The sequence below is a fragment of the Pecten maximus genome, chromosome 3, assembly GCF_902652985.1.
Source record: "Pecten maximus chromosome 3, xPecMax1.1, whole genome shotgun sequence".
NCBI classification, from domain to species: domain Eukaryota; kingdom Metazoa; phylum Mollusca; class Bivalvia; order Pectinida; family Pectinidae; genus Pecten; species Pecten maximus.
The window spans coordinates 39,684,994-39,702,636 of record NC_047017.1 but is presented as its reverse complement, the minus strand read 5'-3'; the positions used below and the strand labels follow the sequence as shown (position 1 = coordinate 39,702,636).

Below are 17,643 nucleotides of genomic sequence, written 5' to 3'. Positions count from 1 at the left end.
GAACCTTTTTGACAGTTTGATTATAAACTTATTTTGATGTTATAGCAAAAACAATTTACCATCTCTACCGAGAACTGTTACGACTTTTCTCCGAATATCAATATATACTACATAGATAATCAGTCATGTGCTTATTCGGGGTATGAGGTTATCGGCGCCTTTAACATGTCGAACAATACTGGATCATTCTTGTGTAACAGGTCCGCATTCCATCGGGTCTATAAATGTCGGTGTATTTATTAGTCCTAACACACATTGTTGGAATCGTCAGTCTACAGAACAACTTGTACTAACGTAAGTATGCATTTCGCTTATATGACACAGGTTATCTACCTTGCTGGTTATGTGTACAATGAAATGATTACATTAATACCGTAGTTTTACGTTAGGTCAATGAATATAAATCTCAAAATTTTAATGTATGTTATCATTCATTCAGGGCATAAACAATCTTAATATCAATTACTTAATAGTAAATAGCTAGAGTATGCCGAATAATTAATATAAAACCTTTTAATATGTTGATTGATTGATGATTGTTGGGGATTAACGTCCTTGTTCCGGTTATAACCGAGCCTAGGACACTAGGGGGAAAGGGGTGGGTCGGGGCACTAATAGGGAGCAATTTCGCATTTCGTCATCGCCAAATGATCTAATATGAGAGGGACAGACGATTATCTCTATGTCTATATAACAAAAAAAAGTTGGACTGTCATTGAATTGCCCTATATTATCCTAATCTAGACCTATATGAACCTATACTCTGTGGCGGCTAGCAATTAGCCTACTCTTGTTCGAATATCAGTAGAGGATCTTTAACGTGCACGGCGTGACTCACCGTACACCGGACCCCGGATTAACGTCCTTCCGAAGGACAACAAGTGTAGAGGATAGCGTGAGATAGAGTATATATTGGTTTGAAAAAAAAATTGGTGTAGTTTGTTAGTGGGATATAGTTTTGTTATTGATAGTAGGAGTTCTAGACACCATTTTGTATTGCTAACCACGGTGTTTTCGAATGGGAAGAGGGTATAGATCAGACTAGTTTGTTATGTAGAGTGTAGTTATAGGGTGATTATAAAGGGGTAGTGCTGGGCTTGGGAAAGCATAGGGAATTTGGGTTGCGTGATAACGAGTTATTATACAAAGACTTTTTTTCGGGAGACTATTGATTACTGTGTATAATCAATCGTCTACAAGCCTACCCTACTGGAGCAGTGCTATGTACATAAAGCACAGTTTGATAGCGATTAGTAATAGTAAGAGGAAAAGATAGGGGGGGGGGGGGGGGGGTTTAGAAAGGGGAGGGGTTTTTTGCCAGATGATATTGGCATGGGAGGCCCCCACCTCTATATTCAGGGTTTGTGTTGTTGTATTTAAATACATGTTTTAGAAGGTAGTTACCACGTTCCTCGTCACAGGGGATATACAACCCGGACCACTCCGGGGCAGACACAACTGCAGAATAGGTGGAATCTGATGTCAAATTGTGTTACCTATTTTGTGTATAAATGGTAAAGATGTTCATATGTTGCGATGTGTTTTTTGTGTGGTTTTGGGAATATATAATGCTTTTGTACGGATCATTCACTACTAAGTGCACCTGACGAGTTGAGAAGCTGTACAATACACATTATGTCCTATCGTGGTGTATGCGTGTTGTATTTTTGTTTGGTGTGAGTGTTTATAATGCTTTTGTGCAGATCATTCACTTAAGTGCACCTGACGAAGTGAGAAGCTGTACTTTTAATATGTTTTGTAGTTAAAAGCATTTAAAGTAGTGTCTAAACATTGCAGATCTTAATTTTGTTTTACTCATGCAATATACACTGTGTAACTATACATGTACTGAATTACAGTGAAAAGGTAGATTTTTGAAAGGAGTTATTATTACAGAATATGTAATACTACTGTGGCGTCTAAAATGTTGTAATATGACATCTTGTTGCTTTTGCTAAATCTTTAAAATCTTATTTTAAAACTTGTGTTGTTATATTGCACAATAGGATATTTTATATTGTACAATATGATATTTTATATGGTACAATCTTACATATTTTGTTCTTTCTTAAAATTGACCATCTTTGGTTTGCATTCTAAATCTTTTGTTTAGTATAATGAATATTTGTGATATAAAACGCAATTATACCATATATGTCATAATATGTTGAATAAAAACAGAAGATATTGGATATGAAAGAATAAATTCGCAAAATAAATTGCAATATGAATAACAATACAAAATGTATGTGGGGAAATCGCGTATATTTACATACATGTAGATAACGTATCTCTATGCAAACATGTCGCGAATGAATTCAAAATCAATAAATCATTTAAACTACCGTTTCATTTTCAATATTATAATTTTGCCAATGTCAGTGTTTAATTGTCTTTCGCGAGATTATTCAATCCGCAGACATTTGAAAGATGAGTTCCAGCGTACTGCTTTTGTTGTTGGAGATAGGCTGATATATACTGCGTTGCTTGAGAACCTAAATACATCTATGATACACTTCGTTCTCCATATGTTTCTATGTCCGTTTTCAGATTTTAGGGCTACTGAAATGATACTTCACATTATTTTGATAATCAGGAGAGCATTTACATGGCGGACATTTTAAGAAATACATTTAATAATCCGTAACAACCGTGAACCGTCTAAATTGACGAAAAAAAACTTAAGTAGCGGTAAATAATTACGTACATATAAACACCTGCATTCAGTATTACATAATTGTAAACAATTACGTATTTACGTAAACGTGCTTTCCGTACCCGATTGTTAATAAAGTTAGAGCCCTTTCTCTCTTCCTTTCAGTCACAGAATTTCTTAATTTGCAATTTTACACCACACCTAGGTGTTTGTCTTAGATCTGTACTGTACAACACTCAGTTACATCTTCCCTTGTATAGATGGATGACAACTAGTGGTTATAACCTTTCAGATAATTTAATGGAGATGCGACGCCGCACGACTACACCGAATCGGACAGCTCTTGCTGGCGCTCCGGATGATCCAATCGTTATAGGTTAGTGTAGGATATTTTCTTCTTTACTTAAGTGAACACTGCTGCTGTGTACAACTAAAGGTCATAATATCATAGAATTAATCAATTATATAGCAGTTGTTGTTGTTGTTGTTGTTGTAAAATGCATTTTTTGTTACAGTCTTTATAGCCGTATTGCACTTCCCCAATTTACATTAAAGAGGAAGTGAAAGCATTTTAACCAAATTGATATAAATCCCTTTCTGCCTCGATAACGTCTAACAATAAGTCCTCTTCGAGGTCACCTTGGCTGTTACAATTTTCCTGGTCTTTGTGCTAATGCATATCATGCAGGTCATCCATCAAGTTTCGTTTTGTATTCGTCAGACTTCCTGATTTCGTGCGGTTAATTGCTAATTGATATCAATTCGATGTTATGTGAGCTATACCACTGTGTTTGATAATGAGTTCGTCTAACACGAATAACTTCAACGATTTAGTGAACACGAGGTTTGTACATATATTTATCTTAAAGGTGTACAGGTATTTTATGTACTCGGTTATTATACCTTTTATGAGAAATTTTCTAGCAGCTATAATGAAAAAACCCTGCAAGATTCGACAAAACTACAGGTTATAACAGTCCTATCATTAAAAGCCTTTTCTTTTACACAGTAGACATTTAATCTGAACTAAATCCATACCAAAACCTTATTCTTTTAGTTTATGTTTCAATATTTAGACGTTAACAATACGACGTTGTAGTTTGTGTTCTTATTTCTGTAATTGACGGACATCATCTTAGAATCCGACCCTTTAAATGTAGATTATCCTGAAAAATATGTGTTGATATCAGTGACTAATACCCTGACGAACATCCACTCAATTTATTTATAATTATATATTTATACATATATAACATAGTAACGCAATTAACGAAGGAAGAAAAATGTATGACTTCAGGCCCTGACCAGGCATATGTATATATATCCGTATACATATATTACTATTACTATTACTATTTCAGAAGATCTCCGTGTTGCGACAGAAGAGTATCAGTTGGTAGAGTACGTCCCAGGTCTTCCTTCCTGTGTAAGTATTTTTTGTGCAATCATTAAGATACAGTATTTAACATTTTGATTATTATGTAATATTCCTGTTTCCAAATAAAATTTTAATGAATTGATATTTGACTCTATTTTCTAGGCAAGAACACTACCGAAAAAGGAAAAATTTAGCTGTTGCGAATGGGTAAATATCAAATTTCTATTCAGTAATACCAATATAGATTTTAATGAATGACCGCTAAATTCAAGAAACAATATGTAGAAAAGTTGCTTTTAGTGTTTAGTGTTGCCCTACTGTAAACTTTGGTTATATATTAATCACTAATCAAGACATTTTACAGAGTTGATAAGACATAGAACTAAAAACGATATATTTCCTTAATATTTTCATTTTGTTTAATGTTGGATGAATACAAATTTTCGTCACGCAAACAAAAGTACCAAAACGTATTTTATACATGTATGCACATTTGTACTAGTGACGATATACTGTTACATTTACATCAAGTTCTTCACTTTATTCTGTTCATATTCTATTCACTTTTCATAATGCCTGTTCTGCATGTAGGGCGTGAAAATTGTACCTGCTGCCCCTGTTGCATATTTAAAGAGGCGACTAAATTTCGGATAGCATTTTTTTCTTTTCCTAATGTCTCCCTAGACGATGACTCACGTTTTGCCTTTAGTTGAGTGTTCGCCCTTGTGTGGAAGGCTTTCGGTTCTATCCCCTGACGAGAAATACCAGAGTTTATTTTGCTTAGTGCTTAGTAATAGGGGTGACTGGTTCCCCAGTTGCCAGTATAATGTGATCAGGTAGGGTGTTCTGCTCGATGCCGTCGGCAGTATGCTTCAGTGAGGTAGCACTATAAAGTCGGTATTAGTTTCGTACTATCACCAAGAGACACACACGACAATATCATTAACTCACAAAACACACACACAACCACCGCACACATGTATCTCGCACACAGGGGAGTCCTATATTAATTTACCATAGCTGTTGAAAGGACTTTAACAATACAGTTCCAAACAAACCATATCCTAATGCAGTTATTTAAAGATGCTACATCGCCACAAAAGAGTGATTATTATCAAACCAAGATGTTTGTTTTTATACAGTACAAAGTAATAAAGTTTGAGCTTGTGACTTTATTAATAAAATCAAACCTGGATAACTTTTTTTTTCATTGTGAGGAAATTCTCTTGTTCTCGTATTAATATCTTAAATATGTTAAGTAGATATATTTCCATAACCTAGATATCATCTGATGCATTTTTGTAAGAAGCAGGGAATGTTTTCACTTCTAGATTCGGATTTCTTATCTACTCACGGTGTTGTTAAGTGGTTACGTCATCGACCGATTTTTCACTCCGACGTGGCACAAGTTGGCAGACCTTTTGAATGTGTATGGACGGATATTTCCTAAGCCATCGACCGTAAGTGTGGAAAGAGTTTACATTGAATTATTTGTCGAGCAACAAATAATGGAACCCTATTTTATCACATAGTAAGTAATAACCTAAAAAACTGAAATCAGAGAGATTTAAAACAATTGTTGATCAAAGAAACGAAACTATTAAGTTAAACAAAACAAAAAACAAGAAATTCATCAAAATTAACAATAAGTGGTTGATGTTGACCGGATGGATTACCAGCAATATTATATTATATATGATGTCTTAATCCCTTTAATCCACCCACAGCCTACTATAAAATTCGTTATATTCAGCGGTTCGTTGTATTCGTTATTTTCTTGGAAAGCGTAAAATCGAGAAAATAGACAATTTGAACATCTTTGATAGAGGAAATCATGGTTCAGTTCGTAATTTACACATTTTTACAACTGTCATATGACATTTGAAAGACAGGTTGATTTTATTAGCGACTATTGTCACAGAACCCTAGCCATCTAATAGTCCAGATGCTAAAAGAATGGCGAACAGTTACAGCATTCCCACGTGTTCTTTTGTGTCCCAGGTAACGTCGTGGACTAAACCGATATTGTAATAGCATAGCGTTAGATTGGGACATTGTTTTTTTCCCAGGCGGATATTTGGAGAGATGATGCATTCTTTGGAAGGCAGAGATTGGTTGGGGTAAATCCGTTCGTCATTGAACGCTGTACCGAAATACCAAAGTACGTGACAAAACTAACAAACGAAACAATCTCAACAAAGTTAGTAACAAAGTAGCAATACTAACAAAGTAACAATACTAACAAGGTAGCAATACTAACAAAGTAACTATACTAACAAAGTAGCAATACTAACAAAGTAACGATGCTAACAAAGTTACAATACTAACAAATTAACAATATTAACAAAGTAAATAACAATACCAATTAAGTAACAATAACGACAAAGTTAGTAACAATATCAAGAAAGTAACGATACTAACAAAGTAACAATACTAGCAAAGTAACAATACTAACAAAGTAACAATACTAGCAAAGTAAACAACAATACCAATTAAGAAAATAACAATATATACAAAGTAAGTAAAATTACTAATTAAGTAAGTTATAACACTTACAAAGTATGTAACACTTCTTACAAAGTAAGTAACAATATTAACAAAGTAGATAACAATACCAACAAAGTAAATAATAATAAAAAAACAAAGTAAGTAACAATATTAACAAAGTAACACTACTAACAAAGTAAGTAACACTACTAACAAAGTAACACTACTAACAAAGTAAGTAACACTACTAACAAAGTAAGTAACAATATTAACAAATCAAGTTACAGTTACAAAAAAAAGTAAGTAACATTACTAACAAAGTAAGTTACAATATTAACAAAGTAAGTAACAATACCAACAAAGTAAGTAACAATACTAACAGTTAATAATATAAACGCGTCATCAGTATACGTATGATTGATAATGAATGATCTTCGCAAGTCTTCTGTTATATGTTCGGTTTTGACCGATATCCGATAGCCAAAATTCCAGATATTTGCGAAGAACATTGATTTTTTTTGCAATTCTTCATTCACAAATAGTCACTATTTCTATTTTGCTAGTTCGGTGAGCTGTACAAATTATGTGATGATAATTATATATTTTCAGAAAAATGACAGATAACATTGACAAGAGGAGGGCTTCCCTGGAGAAAGTATTGCTACAGAAATCTGATGATGAGGATTACACTCTGGATACAGCCATCCGAGATAACAGACTTTTCATCGTGAATTATAGCATTCTGGATGGGATGAAGGATAAATACGGAGTAAGCCTAGTCTCTTTGTCATTAATATATAGGATCCTGTCTGATAGCGCTTCACATGCAACGTGGGTCATTAATTTTATTTACAAACAATAAGCGTCAATGCATTATAATAGGACATTATTACTGTGTTAATGATTGTACTTCCAGGTCTGTGCTCCTATTGCGCTGTTCCTCGTGGATTCTAACGATGAATTGATGCCCGTCGCCATACAGTTACAGCAAGAGGGGGGAAATAACCCGGTAAGATAATGAAGCCTAACTTTTTAATGCACTTTAACAATGATATGAATATAATTCTTAACTTTTAAAAACTTTTTTTCTTTTTCACCACTGATATACGAGAAATTATCAATTTCATAAAAACTTAAATTGTCACTATTTTGCTTCATTTGCGCAATATACATAGCAATTTTTAATAAAATACGCAGTTATTAAAGCAAACCTTATCATTTAAAGAGCTGAAAATGCAGAAATATCATCGAGCAGGTATTTTTTGTCGTTCTTGTTTGTCAGTCATAACGTCATAACGATACGACGTCAGAATACACTTCTGATTCCCGCACACATTTTTCTTCTCTTGTTTTGTCCTTTAAATGAGTTGTGTTGAATATGACACATATTTCTCATTCGTGAAACACGATATACCGATATTTTGTCATACTATTAAAACATGATATACCGATATTTAGTCGTACTATTAAAACACGATATACCGATATTTTGTCATTCTTGTAAAACACGATATACTGATATTTTGTCATACTAGTAAAACATGATATACCGATATTTTGTCATACTAGTAAAACACGATATACCGACATTTTCTCGTACTATTAAAACACGATATACTGATATTTTGTCATACTAGTAAAACACGATATACCGATATTTTTATATACTAGTAAAACATGATATACCGTTATTTTTAACCATCCAATATACTCTGTATCACTTATACATTGAAATGAGTTCGTTAAATCTTACCTGCACATTAGTGGAGACTACCACCTCAGAAAAGAATATGTAAAACTTTGATCGCATTTGGTGGCTTGTGTATACGTAACTAGTGTTCGCCGTTACACAAAATTACAAAAACTCAAACCATTTGAACTTATATCAATAACTCACCACTAACGCACAAGAAGATATACCTCGAAAACACATTTGATCAGACAGATGATACCATTCATTCTCAGGTTCGATCGGGGAATCAAATTCCAGTCACCTTGATGAAAGGCGAGTTAACTTTGTATTAGTCGCATCGCTAAAGTCATATATGCGACATGTAATTGTTACCTATTTACCTTTTCGAGAAGCAGTAAAAACTGAAAAAAATATATGTATGTAAAAGTTCGTTTTGCTATTATAGCGAATAGAATTTGTACTCTTCTTGTATCCTCACCACATGAACCAAATGTTGATGATAGTAAGAGGTTCATGTTTATCATGTCTACGTAATGTACATTACTCAGTAATTTTTTCATTGATGAACTTGTTTTTTTAGATGTTCTTGCCCGAAGACCGAAGCTGGTTGATGGCAAAGCTGTGGTTCAACCACGCAGACAGTTCATTTCAGGAATCATTTTCACACCTAGGTAAGGCATATTGTATTGTTACCAGTGAGTTTTTATTTTGACAATGATGCATAAACAATATCAGGTATTGTAATAAGTGTCATGTAATTAATCAATATCATAGATGAAAGTAATTTATGTAGTTTTATTTGTCTACGCAGGTGTTACTCATCTGTTAATGGAGAGTGTAGCTGTGGTTACACACCGGAACCTCACTCAGACCCATCCGATTTTTCAAGTACTGGCTCCACATTTCCATTACCTTCTGGCTATCAACACGTAATTGATTGCTTCGTTTTTTTTATAAATTCAAACTTATGGATACAAAATGTACTTCATTCGTTATTTCATAAAATATATTTGAATGTAAATGTTGTTTAAAGAACTATCAAACAAGTCATCCAAGTTACAAAAGACACAGGTTCAATTTTATGAGATGCATGAGGTGAAATCGATATTTCTTAAATAATTTACCACATTTTAATAGTATTTCAATCAATTCAAATCTTTCTGTCATTCATTCTAAATGAATGAGCATCAGACTGGGAGCTCCCAGAGTCATGTTGACAAAGTTCGATCGTTCATATTTTACTCTCGTTTGTTTTGGAATTAGAGAGCAAAGTATTACATTGATATATTTTCTATTTCACAGATATCTTTCATTGATTAAACATATTTTTATTCCACACATAAATGTTTTAGAGTAGTAATCTATATCATTGAATAAAAATAGAAGTTATTACGTATTGAAATTATATTGAACAAATAATTATCAATTACCTATGGTGAGTTCAATGACCTCGGTCAATATATGATTCTACAAAGTTGGTATTACACCATATTGACCGCATCAAATGGTCTTAATTGCATATCGTGGTTATGAAACGTGTTAACAGAAGAGTGGAAATGCATTACACATATATATATCTTGATAACAAGAAATTACATAGGGACATTGTGACATCACAATGATTATGATATTATATAAATGATATACTGACTCGTTGTTTATGAAAATAGAAACGTCAATATATCAATATCTAAAATGTTAACCTCTATGTAACCAAGTTTTGGTCAATGAGCAATGAGGGAAATCGGACCAAATCTAATTGCAGAGATTGAATATAATTATCAAACATGCAATTTAAATTAGAAGCATTGGATGCAAATATACATTTTTTACCTGAACTACAATTATTAAATACAGTTATATAAAATATTGCACATATGTTTACAATAATTGAATATTGCTTTTGACACACTAGTTATAGACCTATAATACCTATGCTTGCATGGATTTCACTTTTAGTGTAGCAAGAGAACGTCTGATCTCAAAAAATGGATTAGTTGACCAGACGTTATCAATCGGCAGAGATGGAATGATGGAGATCATCAGAAGAAGGTAAATATTTCTGAAACATAACAAACGAATCAAGTAGAATAAATTTAAGTTAGGAGTGCTTAACATCATCAGATTTGTTTAGATATTTTAATATGGTGCTTTTTTAAATATAAGGTTACTAGAGCATGTATGGGACTTCAAGCTTTCTGACTTCAGATTGGCGCAGTGGAACATGGACACTGACGGAATACTACCGACAGATCTTGAAAACAGAGGGGTATGAGGGAATATATTATATATATCATGTTTTGATATACAGCGAGTGCATTATGGGATTATATATCAACACAACATGTTAATTGCTAATGGGTTCTGGTTTCTTGAACACAAGTAAAAATGTGGGCAACATCTCGGGATTAAACTGAACTAGTTAATTACATTACATTTGTAAAATGCGATAAAGATACACTAATACTTTATATTTGATATAGTTTATTAATTCAATCGCGATTTCAAAAGCATTAGTATTTCTCATGGAAAACCATCAAAACTGATATATGCATTTCATTTCGAAAATATCACCTATACAGCTTAAATATGAAATGATAGATTGGTAGCAATATATTTTTATATATTATTGTAACTCATAGAAGATAAGCGTCGCCCTTAAACATCTACCATTAAAAATAACATTATAATTTACTTTATGGAAGCCTTTTCAATAATCCTGTTTATGTAATTACAATAGTAACTGACGTGATGTGACTTTGGCTGATATGTTTTAGGTAACAGGCGATGGTATCCTACCTAAGTACTATTACCGTGATGACGCACTTCTTGTCTATGAGGCTATCAACAATTATGTCAGGACGTATGTCGGACTTTACTATGATGGTAAGTGAAGGGCGAATCAATTAATACCTTATCACTAGCAATCAGATATTGAGAGAGACTTCCACATTACCGAATGACGTTTTCACGGTAAACTGTGAATTTAGGGACATCATAAAGCTGTTTCACTATCTAGGTTTCGTCAGTCATGTTAGGGACGTCATGCAACTGTTTCGACAATCTAGGTTTCGTCAGTGATTTTAGGGACATCATACAGCTGTCTCACCAATCGAGGTTTCGTAATTAAGTGATGTTAGGTACATCAGACAACATTTTTACCCATCTAGGTCTCGTCAGCGATGTTAGGGACATCATACAACTGTTTACTCGTCTAGCTAGGTCTCGTCAGCGATGTTAGGGACATCATACAACTGTTTACTCGTCTAGCTAGGTCTCGTCAGCGATGTTAGGGACATCATACAACTGTTTACTCGTCTAGCTAGGTCTCGTCAGCGATGTTAGGGACATCATACAACTGTTTTACTCGTCTAGCTAGGTCTCGTCAGCGATGTTAGGGACATCATACAACTGTTTTACTCGTCTAGCTAGGTCTTGTCAGCGATGTTAGGGACATCATACAACTGTTTTACTCGTCTAGCTAGGTCTTGTCAGCGATGTTAGGGACATCATACAACTGTTTTACTCGTCTAGCTAGGTCTCGTCAACAATGTTAGGGAAATCCTACAACAGTTTACTCGTCTAGCTAGGTCTCGTCAGCGATGTTAGGGACATCCTACAACTGTATATGCCATGGGAGGTGCTTCGAAACCAAGAATTAATCACTTTCTTATGATGTATTGGCTAATTCATATAGATGCTGGCATTAATGGCCGACTACGAGTCAGTGATGATCAACAAATGCAGGCCTGGGTGTTGGCGATCATTTCTGAAAGAGAAAAAGAAGGCGGTGGTTGCGGAATACAGGTACGACTTTCTGATAACCAACCACATGCTTCCCTCTAATTTATTGGATATATTTGATATTTAACAGTAATGAGATTAATAAATTGGTATCTTTTAGGGACTTCCGTTGGATGATAATGGTCTCAATATATCTACAAATGATCAGCTGATTCAAATCCTGACCTGTATCATATACATGTGTAGCGTGAGTCACGCGGTCACCAATTTCCCACAGTACGAGCAGTACGGCTTCCAGCCAGCCTATCCTGTTGGCATGAGAGGGGCGCCGCCTCAGGACCCGGTAAGTCTTATAGTACATGCCGAGACGTCCGTGAGTATGTGTTTAGATTAACATCCATGGGACGCCGTTTTAGTATTTATCTGTGATATTTTATATCGCTTAATTAATTAATGCTATTACTAAATCGAATTAAAGGATATCACATTTTTTAGATAAATACTAAAACGGCACCCGATAAACATCACATTATCAATGTCTATATCTGATTTTGGTTGTCATTGGTCAAAGTTAAAGATCAAAAGTCACAGCTGACCTTTGAAATAAAAAAGGCTTGTGTATAAGATATCTCTTACACCAGAACATCAAAGCTTGGAATTTTACACCCGATTACATTTTGGTTCTCATCAGTCTAGAAAAAAGTTCAAAGACAGCACTTGACTACTTATAAAAAGCTTATGAACAATATATTTCTTCAACCCTTTTGTTTTTATATTTTATTCCTAAATTTTTCCCTGATTGTTTATCATTGTGTAAAATAACATTACTATTTCTATCGTCTCTATAAACATGAATAAAACGCAATAAAACAGAATGCATCATTGATGTACTTTGCTTAGATTTTAATTCAATTTATATGAGATGTTTAAGTTTTCTTTTATTCAAATGAGATTTTATGAAACGAGTCTAAGAAGTTTTTATTATTTTTGTGTCGCTTGGTGGACTGGTTGGTTTAGCGTTATTTATTTTCCTTTGAACTAAGCACGCCGAGCTGACAGGCGGAGACATCATCAGAGCCATTCCATCCAAACTCACCTGCCTATTGGAAATGGTTATAATGAAATTCCTGAGTACAAGGAATACCAGCCTTCTTGGTCATTTCGACAAGGACTGTGTTGCATTTCGTGGTGACGAAGCCGTACAACAGTGAGTATTTGATTCAGAACTGAAATATGGTTCTGTTAATAATGAAATCCCATCACGTTAACTCGCGACACAAATTCAATGCAGCACCCAGTGATTTTACGACATACACGAATGTATAAATGATGTTTTATTGATATCCTGCTATAAAATGTGTGGGACTCGATGTTAGAGTGTATTTGTATTTCCTCGCTTTCCTTCAGGAACAAGGGGTTCAGATTAAGATAAAAACTAGAGGAAGTACCCAAAGTCGGCAGTAGAACAGGGTAAAACATTCCGTAAAACGGTAAAACAATCACTCGCACCGCATGAAACGTGCATTTTGGATCAAGTGATCATGTACTCTAATCTGTCATCGTCTGGATACGTCATATAGCTGACTAGTTCAACCGAAAAGAAAGGGTCCATGAACATTCATAAAAATGTGGTTCGGTGCTAAATAAAGCGTACTTCAATATATAGGTCACTTAGTTAAGCTTTGTACAATGTGGATAATTCGGAGTACATATGATTAGTTTATAACTGGGCGTGTACTTTGTCGATTTCCATTGCAAAAAGATGTACATACACTTTGTTGTTACATGTCTGGTGGCAGACCTCACACTCGAACTCTGTAATGCTCGTGATAACCGGTATACATATATACCAAGGCGAAGGTAATGTTTCGGAATATAACGTCAGAGTTCTTAAACATTATTCACCTTTACGACTGTGTGTTATTAAAGAGTCTTTTATCCACTTTCAATTCCTGGGAAAGCTTGTCAAATATAACGTTCAATACACATGGTCAATGTATATGTATATACATACATAATGCAAATGTTCAATATATACACATGTATACAAAATACACATGTTCAGTATATATACATAATACACATGTTCAATATATATACATAATACACATGTTTAATATATATACAAAATACACATGTTCAACATATGTGCAAAAAACAAATGTTCCGTATTTACAAGAGTATGGTGTTTACCCTATCATGGGTAATGTGGGTGAAATTATTGCATCAAATCAGATCGGTTTTCGGTTCAAATGATAAAATATAAAATGTTTCTGAATAGGTACGTTTATGAATGGAGTCAAAACAGAACAACCTAAGTCAGAGATATTTCCTCTTTGACCATCTTTGTGACTCATTTTTTACGTAACACCTATACAGACGTGGTGACTACAGACATAACGTATTGAAACATTAATAATATTTGTCTGCTATCCTGTATAAGCTTACACCACCCTAATTCAATTTGGTTTGATAATTACATATACGAGTATGCATCAATGTTTGATTTAAGTTACCATTTTCTTTAAATTTGACGTGCTGTGTTTATATATCGGTAGTTGATACTGGCTATCTAAACCGTAATGAGTATAATCTTACAAATTGGCACTGCAAACCAGAAGATGAAATTGTACCGTTTCAGGTTCCAAAAAGATTTGCAAAGAGTTGTTGAAAGGATCGATGAACGGAACAGAACGAGAAGATACCCTTACCTGTGGGCAAGTCCTGAAAAAATCCCAAATGCAATCAGCATTTAGACCAAACAACATCTTGTCTTCTACCAACATCTAGACCCATTAACATCTTGAATTCTATCAAAATGTAAACCCAACAACATTTTGTCTTCTATCAACATTTAGACCCAACAACATCCTGACTTTTATCAGCATCTAGACTCTGCAAAACGCTGAATTCCATCTGACCCCGATCAAGGACAAATAACTCAAATTTCTCCAGTAAGGCACAGTTGCATCGTATGTATTTCCGCGAGGTTGTTTACTCACAGACGAACTAGATGGTCAACAGCATATTAACTTACCTAAGACTATTATCAAATAGTGATGATGGAAATACAATTTACATGAGTGTTTGGAACAATGAAAATTGATTTGTTACTTAGTAATCACTAATATACAAGTCCCTCAACATATTACGTAGGTCGTAAAGATCAAAATTAAATAGTTATATTAGTGTATTCAAAAATTTCCTTCATTTAAATATCACTAAGAATTTTCAGAAAATTGAACTGCGAAAAACTACTTGTATAAACATATTGAAAGAAAATTAGATTTTGAACTAGAAAATAATGTGATATAGCTACACAAATAATGGTCTATAAGAAGTTTTCTGATACAGTAAACTTTTGTAAAAATGGGGTGTATAATTAGTGAAATTGGTTACTAATTGTAAGTGAATATATAAAAGAATGCGGTATGGCATGTAATTATGTGTTTTTTATCATTATAATTTTTTATGTTATCTCTCATATCTTTATGCAGAGTTGAAGTATACAATTTTATTGATTGACATGTATATTATATATTTTTTAGATGTAAATAATACTTGACTTGTGGTATCCCTGTCGCTTATCCTTTAGACAGAGGGCATGGAGTAGGTCTCTATTTTCCCTTAAGGCTAGCCATTGTTGACTTAACTTCGAAGCTGACCTATTTTAAAAGGGCTGTGTTATTTTCCAAACCATGCAGACAATGAGCTTTAAGCGGTTTAGACTTGAAGAAATACAATTCGAGTTTTTTTGTAATTGTTGTTTCGTTTTATGAAAAAAAGACAGATACAAGAAAACCTGGTTTAAGATACAACAACCCGAAAAATATTTAGTAGTTAATGTTTTACTGCAGTGTCTATGAAGTTAACATTTCTTTAACATTTTATATTTTATATTTTAAATCATTATTAAATGTGAATATATATATTTTTTTGGAATGTCTCCAAAATATTATTTATAAAATAAATTAAGGGTTTATATACTACATCTATTTGGTTAAAAAAGTTTTAACATTCTACTGATAACCATGCTGTAATTTTACATTATGCTGTTAACCATGCTATTATTTTACATAATACTGTTAATTATATAACCATGCTGTAATTTTACATATTGATAACCTGCTGTAATATTACATTATATTGTTAATAATGCTGTATTTTTTTACATTATACTGTTAGCCATGCTTTAATTTAACATTCTACTGAGAACCATGCTGTAATATTACATTATACAGAGAACCATGCTGTAATATTACATTATACAGAGAATCATAATGTAATATTACATTATACAGAGAATCACGCTGTACTATTACATTATATAGAGAACCATGCTGTAATATTACATTATACAGAGAACCATGCTGTAATATTACATTATACAGAGAACCATGATGTAATATTACATTATACAGAGAACCATACTGTAATATTACATTATACAGAGAACCATGTTGTAATTTACATTATACAGAGAACCATGCTGTAATATTACATTATACAGAGAACCATGTTGTAATTTACATTATACAGAGAACCATGCTGTAATATTACATTATACAGAGAACCATGTTGTAATTTACATTATACAGAGAACCATGCTGTAATATTACATTATACAGAGAACCATGTTGTAATTTACATTATACAGAGAATCATGCTGTAATATTACATTATACAGAGAACCATGTTGTAATTTACATTATACAGAGAACCATGCTGTAACATTACATTATGCAGAGAACCATGTTGTAATTTACATTATACAGAGAACCATGATGTAATATTACATTATACAGAGAACCATGCTGTAATATTACATTATACAGAGAACCATGTTGTAATATTACATTGTACAGAAAACCATGATGTAATGTTATATTATACTGTTAACCATACTGTAATTTTACAATATACTGATCAGTATGCTGTTATTTTACAAGAAACATGTCTGGGTCAAAAGCTGTTCAAACAGAGAATATTTTAAGGGTTTGGGTTAAAGAAAAAAGTCTTTAAAAAGAGGTTTAAAAGTAAATGCTGTAGACACTTTTCTCAAAAGTCGTCAAGATTCCTGAAAATAACATGAACATCCAGGAATGCACAATTACGTTGATAAAATGTCTTCCTATTTTACCAAATATTCCAGCATTTATCAAAAATAGTAGCTGAGATAACCATGTTTGTATACGTACTTCATTCATGAAAGAGTGCACCAGTACTAGTATGCCTTTCCGAATCAATAAGCAGAGAATTTGTGAAATACTGTATTCTTCTGATGAGTAAAGTTGATTTGCTATTTCATACACTGATATAATCACAGTTAACCATTCCAACCTGGCCATGAATTATATATACCTTAATATTTAAACGGCCAGTCCATTGTCAATGTCAGCTAATTTTCGACCGGCAATTTGACCTAGAATATTAAAATGTTACTTCGGAGACTTGTCTGTAATCAAAATTTTAGATATACTAGTTACGTCGAATGAACATGTACGTATGGAAACTATAAGGTTTACGTTGCAAACATATGGTTTATTGATATACTTGATTCTTGAGGTAAAATGTTTCACATATAAAGTTGTAAAAATGGTATCCAATATGCAAAGTATTTTTGAGGTGTGCGTTTTCCTGGTATCATTTATGTTTCCTTTGTTTTTATTTGCATGCTGCTATTTT

General features: G+C 33.3%; 1 protein-coding gene across 1 annotated transcript; it reads left to right on the top strand.

Moving 5' to 3' along the window:
- Positions 1-257: 257 nt before the first annotated feature.
- On the top strand, positions 258-16,211 carry LOC117324143 (arachidonate 5-lipoxygenase-like). Its single transcript, XM_033879814.1, has 17 exons — positions 258-294; positions 2,949-3,032; positions 4,018-4,082; positions 4,197-4,241; positions 5,366-5,494; positions 6,104-6,195; positions 7,131-7,290; positions 7,438-7,530; positions 8,795-8,885; positions 9,026-9,143; positions 10,174-10,266; positions 10,423-10,483; positions 10,992-11,100; positions 11,912-12,021; positions 12,119-12,301; positions 13,002-13,165; positions 14,600-16,211. The coding sequence occupies exons 2-17, from the start codon at positions 2,957-2,959 to the stop codon at positions 14,712-14,714; spliced, it is 1,704 nt and encodes a 567-aa protein (XP_033735705.1). The 5' UTR covers positions 258-294; positions 2,949-2,956; the 3' UTR covers positions 14,715-16,211.
- The last annotated feature ends 1,432 nt before the right edge of the window (positions 16,212-17,643 follow it).